The sequence below is a fragment of the Oncorhynchus clarkii genome, chromosome 25, assembly GCF_045791955.1.
Source record: "Oncorhynchus clarkii lewisi isolate Uvic-CL-2024 chromosome 25, UVic_Ocla_1.0, whole genome shotgun sequence".
Lineage (NCBI taxonomy): Eukaryota > Metazoa > Chordata > Actinopteri > Salmoniformes > Salmonidae > Oncorhynchus > Oncorhynchus clarkii.
Genome location: NC_092171.1, coordinates 37,267,978 through 37,283,243, shown reverse-complemented (window position 1 = coordinate 37,283,243; position 15,266 = coordinate 37,267,978). Strand labels below are relative to the sequence as shown.

At 46.5% G+C, this 15,266-nt stretch overlaps 1 protein-coding gene across 1 annotated transcript; it reads left to right on the top strand.

Moving 5' to 3' along the window:
* Window positions 1-415: 415 nt before the first annotated feature.
* LOC139383759 (GC-rich sequence DNA-binding factor 2) lies at window positions 416-15,205 on the top strand. The gene is made up of 18 exons (XM_071128321.1): window positions 416-808; window positions 1,342-1,437; window positions 1,529-1,690; window positions 2,058-2,300; window positions 2,615-2,721; window positions 2,873-3,000; window positions 3,173-3,356; window positions 3,508-3,631; window positions 3,786-3,849; window positions 6,923-7,017; window positions 7,284-7,483; window positions 7,586-7,730; window positions 9,903-10,024; window positions 12,218-12,294; window positions 12,607-12,673; window positions 14,443-14,589; window positions 14,758-14,891; window positions 14,992-15,205. The coding sequence occupies exons 1-18, from the start codon at window positions 478-480 to the stop codon at window positions 15,107-15,109; spliced, it is 2,544 nt and encodes an 847-aa protein (XP_070984422.1). The 5' UTR covers window positions 416-477; the 3' UTR covers window positions 15,110-15,205.
* Window positions 15,206-15,266: the final 61 nt, after the last annotated feature.

The following is a 15,266-nucleotide window of genomic DNA, read 5'->3' as shown; positions in this document are numbered from 1 at the left end:
GTTTGTTTGCCAATACATAGAAGTAGTAGAATAAGAAAATTGACTAGGCCTACTTCAAAATGGAGATGGCCTCAATGGCGCTGCCCATGCTCTCACAAATGCCACGATGGATCAGATACAATGATGCGATGTCTATCTAAGTCTATGGGTATTCCTCTTGTTGGATCAGCTAAAAAGGAGGACTTGGAAACAATAATAAGAAAATACTGTTACTGTTTTTCAGACTTTCATAGTGTTTACTATGGAAGACTGTAACTATCACATAATACTATAATTTCAGAAATTGGTAATATATTGATATAATTAAAACGTCGTTATTGTGACCGTGAACGCACCCCACCCGAGTCCCCGACACTGACTAACTACATGACCCAAAATGCATTTCGAGAGGATTGCCGACAGATTTACTTCTTCTCAAATGTATTTCCGACTTACCGTATTGCGATTTATTTACACGGCGATCACCTTGTCCTGAAAATGTTCAACAAGAAACCGCGAAGAAACTTCAGGCAAAGGAAAGGAAAATCGAGCGATGAAGATGAACAGAAGAGCGGAGAGGATGATGGAAGTAAAACACAAGCTACCGCTTCTAGCATAAAGCCCGTCAAGTTGCCGCAGAATCGGGGGATCTCATGCAGTTCCAAGCGGGAGGCGAAGTCACCCAAGTCGGACTCGAGTGGTGCTGAAGACGCGGTAGAATATGGTACTAGTGGGCCGTTCGTTGGCACTAGACCGCCTAACAGTAAAGAGGACAAGGATGGACGGAAGAAGAAAGGAAACGTGCTCAGCTTCTCTAATGAGAAAGAAGGTACGCGTTCGACCTGTTTTTGTTATGTAAACTCACAGTCCACAGACGTATTTCAAACGTCACTGACAGTAAGGTGGGTGTTGTGTAAGAGTATCTGTAAAGCGGCTTCCCCTCATTGTGTCCTTAATTTGTACTGTCTGAAAAGTGAAAACACAGGACTGGTGGCGGCGGCAGCAATATGGGACATTAATTGAATATCCCATGTATGAATTTCCTTTCCTTCACTTGGCTAGTTCTCTAGTTCAGGTGGAGGAGAGGGGTGAATCTCAATTGTATTTCCTTGATTCCATGCATTGTTGCTTCTTGCCCCCTTCTCAAAACACATTGGAAGAGAAGATCAGAGGGGAGGGCATGAGGAATCAAGGAAATACAATTTAGATTCACCCAAGGTTTCAATAACATGTTTGACAAGGATATGAAGCCATTTGTTATGTACGGTGAACCCAATGTCTTGATTTAGAGAGACAGTCAGTTGTGTTATTAATAACAGTTTTCTCTCTCTCTCTCTCTCTCTCTCTCTTCCCATTTTGAAGGATCTGAGTTCAAACTAAAGAAATCGTCAGATAAAGCTGTGGTCTTCCAAGCCAGGAGAAAGGAGGCTTCCCCTGCAAAGACCTCCCAGCCTACTGGTGAGCACAACGTTGCCATTTTAATGCTGTAAAAACACCACTGTTAAGGCTAGATGATTGATCAGTCTAACCATGTCTGTTTTGACCCCAGCCAGGAAAGATGTGACTGTGGTTGTGCCCCAGAACGAGAGGTCCGGAGAAGAACTGTCATCAGAGAGTGACGGAGAGGGAGGCGCCAAGTCATCCACATCCAGCTCTGCCTCCTCCATGTCCTCCACATCCTCCAAGTCCTCCACTCAGAAACACAAACCAGGTCAGCCTCACAGATAGCTATGGCTCAAAAGAAAAGGCTGTAATGTATCCAGTGCACCAGCAATCGGCCAAATGCTGGTGAAAATTCTGAGTGGCTAGTCATTTTTTTATTTTAATTTTTAATATAAATCAGTCAGCCACACTGGCTGGTAGACGCAAAAGTTAGTTTCAGGACATGGACAAAATCAAATAGCTCCGAAGAATGAATTTGTCTTAACCAGCCTGTAGCTACAACGGCCCCTTGCAGGGTAAGATGGTCCACCACTGGTCTACACAGAGACAGGCAGATAGGCAGCATTCTGAAGAGACATCCCGTGTGTGTGTGTGTGTGTGTGTGTGTGTGTGTGTGTGTGTGTGTGTGTGTATAGTGGTGATCCCAGATGCAAGAAGGATCCAGGCGGCCAGAAGGCAGCGTCAGGCGGCCAGAGCCCAGAAAGACTATATCTCCCTGGGGAGAGACGGGGAGAGCTCCCCCCGGACCCCAGACCAGGACCTGGAGGAACGCACTGACGAAGATTATGATGACGATGATGAGCCAGACGACCATGAACGCAGGATTGAGTTTGCCCCGCGGTCCAAAACCATCAGGGAGAGGATAGCAGAGAAGATGGGTGAGAGGAGGGAGTTGAGAGAATGGAAGATCTATTGTTTTGTGGTCCTGGGCAACAGTTTATTTTTTTTTAGTTTTAGTAATAAATTATAAACAGGCAGTTAATAATCAAACCCCATAATGATGTATCTGTGGCTTGGAGACGGTGTAGTGAGTTGTAGATGAGCTTATCACACCTCCTTTGACTGAATGCTGAAATGTGTTCTCTTTGTTTTTAGTCCTTGTTGTGTTGATACTTGAGGAAGTGACAGTCTGTCTTTCTCTCTGTATTTCCCTGTATGGCTCTGTCGCTCCATCCCTGCCTGTTCGGTACAGGAGGTAGTGGTGCTAGTGAGTCTGACGACCACCAGGAGAGCGAGGACAACAACCTCTGGGAGGAGCAACAGATTGGAAAGGGAGTCAAGAGACACCCTGGGGAGCAGGTAATATACTCACCCCTCTGTCTCACCTACCCACACCCACACACTTTCAGTTTCATTCCACTCCTCTGTCTCACTGACACACACACACACACACACACACACACACACACGTTCAGTTTCATTCCACTCCTAACTCTGTCTGTCCCCCTAGAGTCCATCAGGCAGTGAGGGCAGTGGCTCTGTGAGGAGCGGTAGTAGTAGACGGAAACAGAGAGTCAACATCCCAGAGTGTCTGCCTCTCATCAGCCTCAGCGTGGTGAAGAAGAGGATCACCGGGAAGTCAGTTCATTCATCCTTCCATTGCCTCCTCAATACAATATACCTCATGTACTCTAGCTGCAAAATAATGTTTGTCTAGTAAATCAAAGCTCCACCTCTTCTCCATTTCTCTTCTTCTCTCTCCCCTTCATCCTCCCACCATACCTCTCCTTCCTCTCCTTCCCCTCTCCAGACTGTGTGATCTGAGGGAGGTCCACAGGGCTCATGAGGCAGACCTGAGGAGGATGGAAGTGGACATGGACAGCTCTAGAACCTCTCTGGAGAACCTGGAGAGTGGTTCCTCCGACCGCCAGCTTCAGTTCTACCGGGACACCAACACTTACATTCAGAACCTGGTGGAATGTCTCAGAGAGAAGGTCAGAGGAATTCTGGAAGTGTCTGTTGGCCTGTTCTGGTCTTTAAAATGACAAACAGAAGCACTGTGAGATATGTGAAAGTTTGTGATTGAGACAATGTTAATGAGGGGTGATAATAACAGTGATTGACTGATTAATTGATCCTCTCTAGGTGGTAGAGATCAACAGTGTGGAGGTGGACATGCACACTCTTCTGTCTGACCAGGCGGAGGTACTGTTGTCAAGGAGACGAGAGGCTATACGGCAGGAGTCATCTTGCCTCCAGCAGCTCAGCTGTGAGTGTCACTGTTTGTGTACTGTGAGTGTGTGGTCCTAGTCAGTGGAAAGGCAGAATGTTAACTGTAGTACTCCTCCTCCCACTCTCTTCATCTGTTTATTAGTTCTAGTTGGGTGAATTTCTAGACTTATTATCACTCTCTCTCACTCTAGATGCCACTGATCCACAGAGGGAAGGAGACCCCGGGGAAAGTGGGAATGAAGAAACAAATAAAAGGTGAGTGAGAATTCTCCGTTTAGTACTAACACATCACTTTAGGTTTAACCAGTCACGATGTTACGCGCTCACTTCCACCACTGTGTTACGCAGTCACTTCCACCACTGTGTCAATGTTACGCAGTCACTTCCACCACTGTGTCAATGTTACGCAGTCACTTCCACCACTGTGTTACGCAGTCACTTCCACCACTGTGTTACGCAGTCACTTCCACCACTGTGTTACGCAGTCACTTCCACCACTGTGTTACGCAGTCACTTCCACCACTGTTACGCAGTCACTTCCACCACTGTGTTACGCAGTCACTTCCACCACTGTGTTACGCAGTCACTTCCACCACTGTGTTACGCAGTCACTTCCACCACTGTGTTACGCAGTCACTTCCACCACTGTGTTACGCAGTCACTTCCACCACTGTGTTACGCAGTCACTTCCACCACTGTGTCAATGTTACGCAGTCACTTCCACCACTGTGTCAATGTTACGTAGTCACTTCCACCACTGTGTTACGCAGTCACTTCCACCACTGTGTTACGCAGTCACTTCCACCACTGTGTTACGCAGTCACTTCCACCACTGTGTTACGCAGTCACTTCCACCACTGTGTTACGCAGCCACTTCCACCACTGTGTCAATGTTACGCAGTCACTTCCACCACTGTGTTGTGCAGTCACTTCCACCACTGTGTCAATGTTACGCAGTCACTTCCACCACTGTGTCAATGTTACGCAGTCACTTCCACCACTGTGTCAATGTTACGCAGTCACTTCCACCACTGTGTCAATGTTACGCAGTCACTTCCACCACTGTGTTACGCAGTCACTTCCACCACTGTGTTACGCAGTCACTTCCACCACTGTGTTACGCAGTCACTTCCACCACTGTGTTACGCAGTCACTTCCACCACTGTGTTACGCAGTCACTTCCACCACTGTGTCAATGTTACGCAGTCACTTCCACCACTGTGTCAATGTTACGTAGTCACTTCCACCACTGTGTTACGCAGTCACTTCCACCACTGTGTTACGCAGTCACTTCCACCACTGTGTTACGCAGTCACTTCCACCACTGTGTTACGCAGTCACTTCCACCACTGTGTCACGCAGTCACTTCCACCACTGTGTCACGCAGTCACTTCCACCACTGTGTCAATGTTACGCAGTCACTTCCACCACTGTGTTACGCAGTCACTTCCACCACTGTGTTACGCAGTCACTTCCACCACTGTGTTACGCAGTCACTTCCACCGCTGTCAATGTTACGCGCTCACTTCCACCACTGTGTCAATGTTACGCGCTCACTTCCAACACTGTGTCAATGTTACGCGCTCACTTCCACCACTGTGTCAATGTTACGCGGTCACTTCCACCACTGTCAATGTTACACGCTCACTTCTACCACTGTGTCAATGTTACGCGCTCACTTCCACCACTGTGTCAATGTTACGCGCTCACTTCCACCACTGTCAATGTTACACGCTCACTTCCACCACTGTGTCAATGTTACGCGCTCACTTCCACCACTGTGTCAATGTTACGCGCTCACTTCCACCACTGTCAATGTTACGCAGTCACTTCCACCACTGTCAATGTTACGCAGTCACTTCCACCACTGTCAATGTTACGCCCTCACTTCCACCACTGTTAATGTTACGCAGTCACTTCCACCACTGTGTCAATGTTACGCGCTCACTTCCACCACTGTGTCAATGTTACGCGCTCACTTCCACCACTGTCAATGTTACGCGGTCACTTCCACCACTGTGTCAATGTTACGCGCTCACTTCCACCACTGTCAATGTTACACGCTCACTTCCACCACTGTCAATGTTACGCGCTCACTTCCACCACTGTCAATGTTACGCGCTCACTCCCACCACTGTCAATGTTACGCGCTCACTTCCACCACTGTCAATGTTACGCGCTCACTCCCACCACTGTGTCAATGTTACGCGCTCACTTCCACCACTGTGTCAATGTTACGCGCTCACTCCCACCACTGTGTCAATGTTACGCGCTCACTCCATCCACTGTCAATGTTACGCGCTCACTCCCACCACTGTCAATGTTACGCGCTCACTTCCACCACTGTCAATGTTACGCGCTCACTCCCACCACTGTGTCAATGTTACGCGCTCACTCCATCCACTGTCAATGTTACGCGCTCACTTCCACCACTGTCAATGTTACACGCTCACTTCCACCACTGTGTCAATGTTACGCAGTCACTTCCACCACTGTCAATGTTACGCAGTCACTTCCACCACTGTCAATGTTACGCAGTCACTTCCACCACTGTCAATGTTACGCCCTCACTTCCACCACTGTCAATGTTACGCCCTCACTTCCACCACTGTCAATGTTATGCAGTCACTTCCACCACTGTCAATGTTACGCCCTCACTTCCACCACTGTGTCAATGTTACGCGCTCACTTCCACCACTGTGTCAATGTTACGCGCTCACTTCCACCACTGTGTCAATGTTACGCGCTCACTTCCACCACTGTGTCAATGTTACGCGCTCACTTCCACCACTGTGTCAATGTTACGTGCTCACTTCCACCACTGTGTCAATGTTACGCTCTCACTTCCACCACTGTGTCACAATGTTACGCGCTCACTTCCACCACTGTGTCACAATGTTACGCGCTCACTTCCACCACTGTGTCACAATGTTACGCGCTCACTTCCACCACTGTGTCACAATGTTACGCGCTCACTTCCACCACTGTCACAATGTTACGCGCTCACTTCCACCACTGTGTCACAATGTTACGCGCTCACTTCCACCACTGTGTCACAATGTTACGCGCTCACTTCCACCACTGTGTCACAATGTTACGCGCTCACTTCCACCACTGTGTCACAATGTTACGCGCTCACTTCCACCACTGTGTCACAATGTTACGCGCTCACTTCCACCACTGTGTCACAATGTTACGCGCTCACTTCCACCACTGTGTCAATGTTACGCGCTCACTTCCACCACTGTGTCAATGTTACGCGCTCACTTCCACCACTGTGTCAATGTTACGCGCTCACTTCCACCTACTGTTTGATCTGATCATCCAGTGAGTCAGGAGAGCCGGGTGAGGAAGACTATGGTAGCCTGACGGCCGACAGCGAACCTTCTCCTGACGAAGAGGCAGAACTGCAGAGGGCGAGAGGTGAGCGGTGTAGCTGTCTTGGGCGAGGACATATGTCCTCCACTTACCAAACGTGTGTTGGTGACACCTTATTTTCAGCCTAGTATTTAATTCCCAAATGGGTGTCTGCGATAAAGGATTTCTGCAATATTCAAAATATATCTATTTATCTATCCAGCTATAGATTTGCCATCCCATTCCTTAGAGTTTAGTGCTGCTCTCTAAACCGTAGAATAACAGACAGTGTTTCCACTCTCGCATCTCTTTATCCCTCCTGTTTAATTCAGAGGAGATCCTGAGCAGGTCCCAGGATGTGTTCTGTGACGTGCAGGAGGACTTCTGGGAGGTGAAGAAGGTTCTGTCTCGCTTCAACGAGTGGAGAGTAGCCTTCTCCGAGTCCTACCACTCAGCCTACATCAGCCTCTGTCTACCCAAACTACTCAACCCGCTCATCAGACACCAACTTTTAGGCTGGAACCCCCTACAGGTACTGTACAAAATACGTACTGGACGCCACACAGTTAATTCTTTGTGTTTATTTTGACGTACCTCTGTATTTGATGTCATAATAATTCTCTGCGTGCATCAGGCTGCAGGAGAGGACTTTGAGGCCCTGCCGTGGTTCTCTGCTGTAGAGACGTTCTGTCACGGCCTGGGCTACCAGGAGGCAGACCACACTGACAGGAAAACACTGCCTGCAATCATAGAGAAGACTCTCCTGCCCAAGATACAAGGTCACCATACACACATACACAGTACCAGTCAAAAATTTGGACACTAATATTAAGGGTTTTTCTTTATTTTTAGTATTTTCTACATTGTAGAATAACAGTGAAGACATCAAAACTATGAAATAATACATGGAATCCTGTAGTAAAGTGTTAAGAAATATATATATATATATATATATATATATACACTGCTCAAAAACATAAAGGGAACACTAAAATAACACATCCTAGATCTGAATGAATGAAATATTCTTATTAAATATTTTTTTCTTTACATAGTTGAATGTGCTGACAACAAAATCACAAAAATGATCAATGGAAATCAAATTTATCAACCCATAGAGGTCTGGATTTGGAGTCACACTCAAAATTAAAGTGGAAAACCACACTACAGGCTGATCCAACGTTGATGTAATGTCCGTAAAAGTCAAAATGAGGCTCAGTAGTGTGTGTGGCCTCCATGTGCCTGTATGACCTCCCTGCAATGCCTGGGCATGCTCCTGATGAGGTGGCGGATGGTCTCCTGAGGGATCTCCTCCCAGACCTGGACTAAAGCATCCGCCAACTCCTGGACAGTCTGTGGTGCAATGTGGCGTTGGTGGATGGAGCGAGACATGATGTCCCAGATGTGCTCAATTGGATTCAGGTCTGGGGAACGGGCGGGCCAGTCCATAGCATCAATGCCTTCCTCTTGCAGGAACTTCTGACACACTCCAGCCACATGACGTCTAGCATTGTCTTGCATTAGGAGGAACCCAGGGCCAACCGCACCAGCATATGGTCTCACAAGGGGTCTGAGGATCTCATCTCGGTACCTAATGGCAGTCAGACTACCTCTGGCGAGCACATGGAGGGCTGTGCGGCCCCCCAAAGAAATGCCACCCCACACCATGACTGACCCACCGCCAAACCGGTCATACTGGAGGATGTTGCAGGCAGCAGAACGTTCTCCACGGCGTCTCCAGACTCTGTCACGTCTGTCACATGTGCTCAGTCTGAACCTGCTTTCATCTGTGAAGAGCACAGGGCACCAGTGGCGAATTTGCCAATCTTGGTGTTCTCTGACAAATGAAAAACGTCTTGCACGGTGTTGGGTTGTAAGCACAACCCCCACCTGTGGACGTCAGGCCCTCATACCACCCTCATGGAGTCTGTTTCTGACCGTTTGAGCAGACACTTGCACATTTGTGGCCTGCTGGAGGTTATTTTGCAAGGCTCTGGCAGTGCTCCTCCTGCTCCTCCTTGCACAAAGGCGGAGGTAGCGGTCCTGCTGCTGGGTTGTTGCCCTCCTACGGCCTCCTCCACGTCTCCTGATGTACTGGCCTGTCTCCTGGTAGCGCCTCCATGCTCTGGACACTACGCTGACAGACACAGCAAACCTTCTTGCCACAGCTCGCATTGATGTGCCATCCTGGATGAGCTGCACTACCTGAGCCACTTGTGTGGGTTGTAGACTCCGTCTCATGCTACCACTAGAGTGAAAGCACCGCCAGCATTCAAAAGTGACGAAAACATCAGCCAGGAAGCATAGGAACTGAGAAGTGGTCTGGTCCCCACCTGCAGAACCACTCCTTTATTGGGGGTGTCTTGCTAATTGCCTATAATTTCCACCTGTTGTCTATTCCATTTGCACAACAGCATGTGAAATTTATTGTCAATCAGTGTTGCTTCCTAAGTGGACAATTTGATTTCACAGAAGTGGGATTGACTTGGAGTTACATTGTGTTGTTTAAGTGTTCCCTTTATTTTTTTGAGCAGTGTATTTTTAAATACATTCTCTAAAGGAGCCACCCTTTGCCTTTGACAGCTTTGCACACTCTTTCAACCAGCTTCACCTGGAATGCTTTTCTCACAGTCTTGAAGGAGTTCCCACATATGCTGAGCACTTGTCTGCTTTTCCTTCGCTCTCCACTCGTTGAAGTGTGGCTTCTTTGAAGAATGTAAAATATATTTTGATTTGTTTACTACATGATTCCATATGTGTTATTTCATACTTTTGATGTCTTGACTATTATTCTACAATGTAGAACATTGTCCAAGTAAAAACCCTGTATGTGTGTATACTTAACTCCATACTGATGTGTTACTCACTCCCTTTATCAATGTTGTCATGAGTGGGCCTGTGACTTTACCGAGGACTGTGTCACTTTAATGTGCGTCCGTCCCTCCTCACAGGTTTTGTGGAGTTGGTGTGGGACCCTCTGTCCAGCCATCAGTCTCTGTGTCTGTCTGAGCTGTGTCACAGACTGCAGGATGACTACTCTCTGTTTGAGGGAGAGCAGAGCAAACCGGTCAAGGTAACAGTTAATATTGCATCTCCAGTGCAGAGCCCTGGTCTAGCAACAACACTCCCAGCCAGTCACATATGCAACTCCCCGCTGGAGACAGCCTGTCTTCCCCCTCTGTTTCCAATGCAGGTTGACGTTTTATTGTCATGAATCTTGTCCTGGAGGCAGAACTGAGCGACTTCGTCTTATATAGGCCGGCTACAGAATTGGCTATATTGTAAAATGTTGGTCATAATTTAAGGTTAGGCTTTAGGGTTAGCAGTGTGGTTAAGGTAAGGTTTATAATCAGATGTTATGACATTGTGTCTGTGCCAGCTAGTGACCACTCTGCAGAGCTGCCTCCAGAACAAGATTCATGACAAAAAACGCTAACCTGCATTTCAAACAGTATATAAAGTGTACCTTTTTAAAAAAACAAAAATGCTAATACAGTGAATTCGGGAAGTATTGAGACCCCTTGACTTTTTCTACATTTTGTTACGTTACAGCCTTATTCTAAAACTGATGAAATTATGTTTTTCCCCTCATCAATCTACACACAATACAACATAATAACAAAGCAAGCTCTGTCATGTTGGAGAGGTGTTTCGATCCAGTTCACGTCTGGGCTCTGGCTGGGCCACTCCAAGGACATTCAGAGACTTGTCCTGAAGCTACTCCTGCGTTGTCTTGGCTGTATGCTTAGGGTCGTTGTCCTGTTGGAAGGTGAACCTTCACCCCAGTCTAAGGTCCTGAGAGCTCTGGAGCAAGTTTCCATCAAGGATCTCTCTGTACTTTGCTTCGTTCATCAGTCCCTGCCGCTGTAAAACATCCCCAAAGCATAATGCTACCACCACCATGCTGCGCCTTAGGTATGGAGCCAGGTTTCATCCAGATGTGATGCTGCCACCACCATGCTTCACCGTAGGGATGCTGCCAGGTTTCCTCCAGACTTGATGCTGCCACCACTATGCTTCCCCGTAGGGATGGTGCCAGGTTTCCTCCAGACGTGATGCTGCCACCACCATGCTTCACCGTAGGGATGCTGCCAGGTTTCCTCCAGACATGATGCTGCCACCACCATGCTTCCCGGTAGGGGTGGTGCCAGGTTTCCTCCAGACATGATGCTGCCACCACCATGCTTCCCCGTAGGGGTGGTGCCAGGTTTCCTCCAGACATGATGCTGCCACCACCATGCTTCCCCGTAGGGATGGTGCCAGGTATCATCCAGATGTGACGTTTGGCATTCAAGGCTTTTCTCCCCCGATTGCTCAGTTTGGATGGGTGGCCAGCCCTAGGAAGAGAATTGGTGGTTCCAAACTTCTTCCAGAATGTGTTCTTGGTGACCTTCAATACTGCAGAAATGTTTTGGTACCCTTCCCCAGATCTGTGCCTCGACGCAATCCTGTCTCGGAGCTCGAATGGACTATTCCTTTGACCGCTTAGTTTTTGCTCTGACATACACTGTCAACTGTGGGACCTTATATAGACAGGTGTGTGCCTTTCCAAATCATGTCAAATCAATTGAATTTACCACTGGTGGACTCCAATCAAGTTGTAGAAACATCTCAAGGATGATCAATGGAAACAGGATGCACCTGAGCTCAATTTCGAGTCTCATCGCAAAGGGTCTGAATACTTATGTAGATAAGGTATTTCTGTTTTGAATTTGTAATAAATTTGCAAACATTTCTTAACCTGTTTTCACTTTGTCATTATGGGATATTGTGTGTAGATTGTTGAGGATTTATTTTATTTTTTTAATCCATTTTAGAGAAGCCTATGACGTAACAAAATGTGGAAAGTCAAGGGGTCTGAATACTTTCTGTCTATATACAGTACCAGTCAAGTTCGGACACACCTACTCATTCAAGGGTTTTTCTTTATATTTACTTTTGTAGAATTATAGCGAAGACATCAAAATTAATGAAATAACACATATGGAATCTTATAGTAATCAAAAAAAGTGTTAAACAAATCAAAATATATTTGAAACTCTTCAAAGTAGCCAACCCTTTGTCTTGATGACAGCTTTGGGAACCACTTCCCTAGTCAAGGTTCTAGTCACAAAGAATGCCAACCAGAATGTTGACTGGCTGTAGTCACAGAATTGGAGAGAAACATTTTGAAACCTAACCTACTTCCTGTGAGTGTGTCAGAATGTAAATAGTTCCCTCTGTCCGTCCCTGTCCTGTGTTTTCATTCGGTCCTGTCCCCTGCCAGGCCTTTGTTGAAGCAGTGAGTGGTAGATTGAGGAGTTCTGTGGATGATGACATCTTCATCCCTCTATACCCTAAGAAGTGAGTGAATCCACCCAGGGTTGTCTCAATGTGATTCTTTAAGTGGTTCATCTAGCTAGACCAAGGCTCTCCAACCATGTTCCTGGAGAACCACCCTCCTGTTTTCACTCTAACCTCAGTTGTGATCAATTGATCATCCAGAATTAAAATCATGTGCTCTAAATTAGAGTTGGAGCGAACATTTACAGGATGGGAACTCTCCAGGAATAGGGTTGGAGAGCCCTGAGCTAGAAATTTCACATTGGAACATGTTTATACCAAGCTTGTCATAACGTAGCTTACTTGACCATAACTGCCTGGTTGTTTTAACAGGTTTTTAGATGACAAGTCCTCTCCACAGAGGAGGTTCAGAGACCAGCAGTTCTGGACAGCTGTGAAGGTACGTAAAAACACTGTTTTAAAATAGTCTTTTTTTCGATGGTGTGCTTCCCATGAGTGGATGGTGTACTGTAGTGACCATGTGGTTCAGTTAGCCCATTATAACTTCCCACAACAAATGCTAACTCCCGTTCGTATAAACTGGTAGCATAGCTAACATACAGAACTCGGTGGTGGTAGCCAGTCATTTTTAACTGCAATGCATTTGATTGCATTATCCATACAAGCATTATACTAAGATGTTTACCTCAGCGTAGCGTGAAATACACATATCAACAATAGCCTAATACAGGCAAATTTTGCTGCAGGAAAATTAGGAGATTACAATTTCTACCAATAGTTAAGAGTGAGACAGAGCTTTGTGTGCTGATTATTGCAGCTGCAGTGCATTCGGAAAATATTCAGACCCTTCCACATTTTGTTATGTTACCGCCTTATTCTAAAATGTATGACATTTTTTTCCCCTCATTAATCAGCACACAACACCCCATAATGACAAAGCGAAAACAGGTTTCTAGAAAGATTTGCAAAATAAAAAAATGTAAAAGCAAATGCCCTCCAGACTGGTGCAGCGGTCTAAGGCACTGCATCGCAACCTGGGTTCGATCCCGGGCTTTATCACAACCTGAATGCCAAACATCACGTCTGGAGGACACCTGGCACCATCCCTACGGTGAAGCATGGTGGTGGCAGCATCATGCTGTGGGGATGTTTTTCAGTGGCAGGTACAGGGAGACTAGTCAGCCTATAGGGAGGAGGTCAGGGACCTGGCAGTGTGGTGCCAGGACAACAACCTCTCCCTTTGTTGTGCTCAACGTGGGCAAGACAAAGGACCTGACTGTGAACTACAGGAAAAGGAGGGGACGAACATGCCGCCATTCACATCGACGAGGCTGTAGTGGAGCGGGTCGAGAGCTTCAAGGTCCTTGGTGTCCACATCACCAACAAACTATCATGGTCCAAACACACCAAGACAGTCATAAAGAGGGCACAACAATGCCTTTTCCCCCTCAGGAGACTGAAAAGATTTGGCAATGGTCCCCAGATCCTCATAGTTATACAGCTGCACCATTGAGAGCATCCTGACCGGTTGCATCACTGCCTGGTACGACAACTGCTCGGCATCCGACCGTAAAGCACTACAGGGGGTATTGAGCACAGCCCAGTACATCCCTGGGACCAGGCTTCCTACCATCCAGGAACTATATACTAGGCTGTGTCCTCGGAAGACCCTAAAAATTGTCAAAGACTCCAGTCACCCTTGTCAAACTGCTCTCTCTACTACCGCACGGCAAGTGGTACCGGAGCGCCAAGTCTAGTTCCACAAGGCTCCTTAACAGTTTCTACCCCCAAGTCATAAGACTCCTGAACAGCTAATCAAATGGCTACCTGGACTATTTGCATTGACGACCCCCCCCCCCTGTTTCTACACTGCTGCTATTCGCTGTTTATTATCTATGCATAGTCACTTTACCCCTACCTACATGTACAAATGACCTCGACTAACCTGTACCCCCACACATTGACTCGGTACCGGTACAGTCTCATTATTGTTTTTTTGATTTTATTTTTTACTTTAATTTATTTAGTAGATCTTTTCTTAACTCTTTCTTGAACTAGATTGTTGGTTGAGGGCTTGTAAAGTAAGCATTTCACGGTAAGGTTGTATTTGGCGCATGTGACCAAATAAAATGTGATTTGATTGTCTCTTGCTGTTTCTGTAACATCCAATGCATTGCTTTTAGTGTTGTTTTGTCTCTGGTGCATCAGCTCCTAGGTAACATTGGTCAGTGGGATGGGTTGATATCTGAACATTTTCTGAAGGAGCTAATGTTGGACAAACTCCTGAACCGCTACCTGATGATGACGCTACTCAACGAGACCCACTCACATGACTCTGTCCACACATGTAAAAAGGTGTGTAGGTGAATCACATGTGTGTCTAATGTTAATGTATTGTCTATGGAGGTTTCAAGTTGTTTTCTTGGGGAATAATTGCTCTGCTGTCTTTTGAGATGACTCAGTTTAGTGGTGTCATTTTCAAGTTTTTCTCAAATGAACTAAGATTTCCCTCTCGCTGAGCAGGTCGCGGTGTGTTTTCCTAAGTCCTGGTTTAAAGACCTGAGCTCCTGTCCCTCTCAGCTGAAGTCCTTCAGTGACCACCTCCTCCAGACTGCCCATTCAGTCTGCAAGCAGCAGCCTGTCCACCCCAACACACGGTAACACTGCCTGCCTACCTCAAATGTACTTTTAGGCAGATTAATGTACCATGGTGAAAGTAGTGTTTTGATGTTAATGTATGTAATGTGGTTTCTGTAGGGCTGTGGTGAGCGACGTGCTGACTGTTTTGGGAAGCATCCAGGCCTGGGACAAGGTAGAGACGATATCGGACAAATACCATTACAATGACCTGGTGGACACACTCAAACTGTCCTAGTGTGTCCTACTGTGTCAACCATACATCATGTAATATGTGTTGCAACTTTATTTGTATTTTTTTAATCTATAAATAAATATTTGAGATGTTTGAACAGATGTTTGGTCCAGTTGCCTTCCTAACTGTTTTATTTTTGCTTCTGGTCTTCTCACAAGAA

What these genes read in the sequence shown, in the direction of transcription:
- LOC139383759 (XM_071128321.1), top strand. Translation starts at nt 478, where the DNA reads ATGTTCAACAAGAAACCGCGAAGAAACTTCAGGCAAAGGAAAGGAAAA. An exon ending in AGAACTGCAGAGGGCGAGAG is followed by an intron (nt 7,018 to 7,283) that starts GTGAGCGGTGTA and finishes TGTTTAATTCAG; the next exon opens with AGGAGATCCTGAGCAGGTCC. An exon ending in TAGGCTGGAACCCCCTACAG is followed by an intron (nt 7,484 to 7,585) that starts GTACTGTACAAA and finishes TGCGTGCATCAG; the next exon opens with GCTGCAGGAGAGGACTTTGA.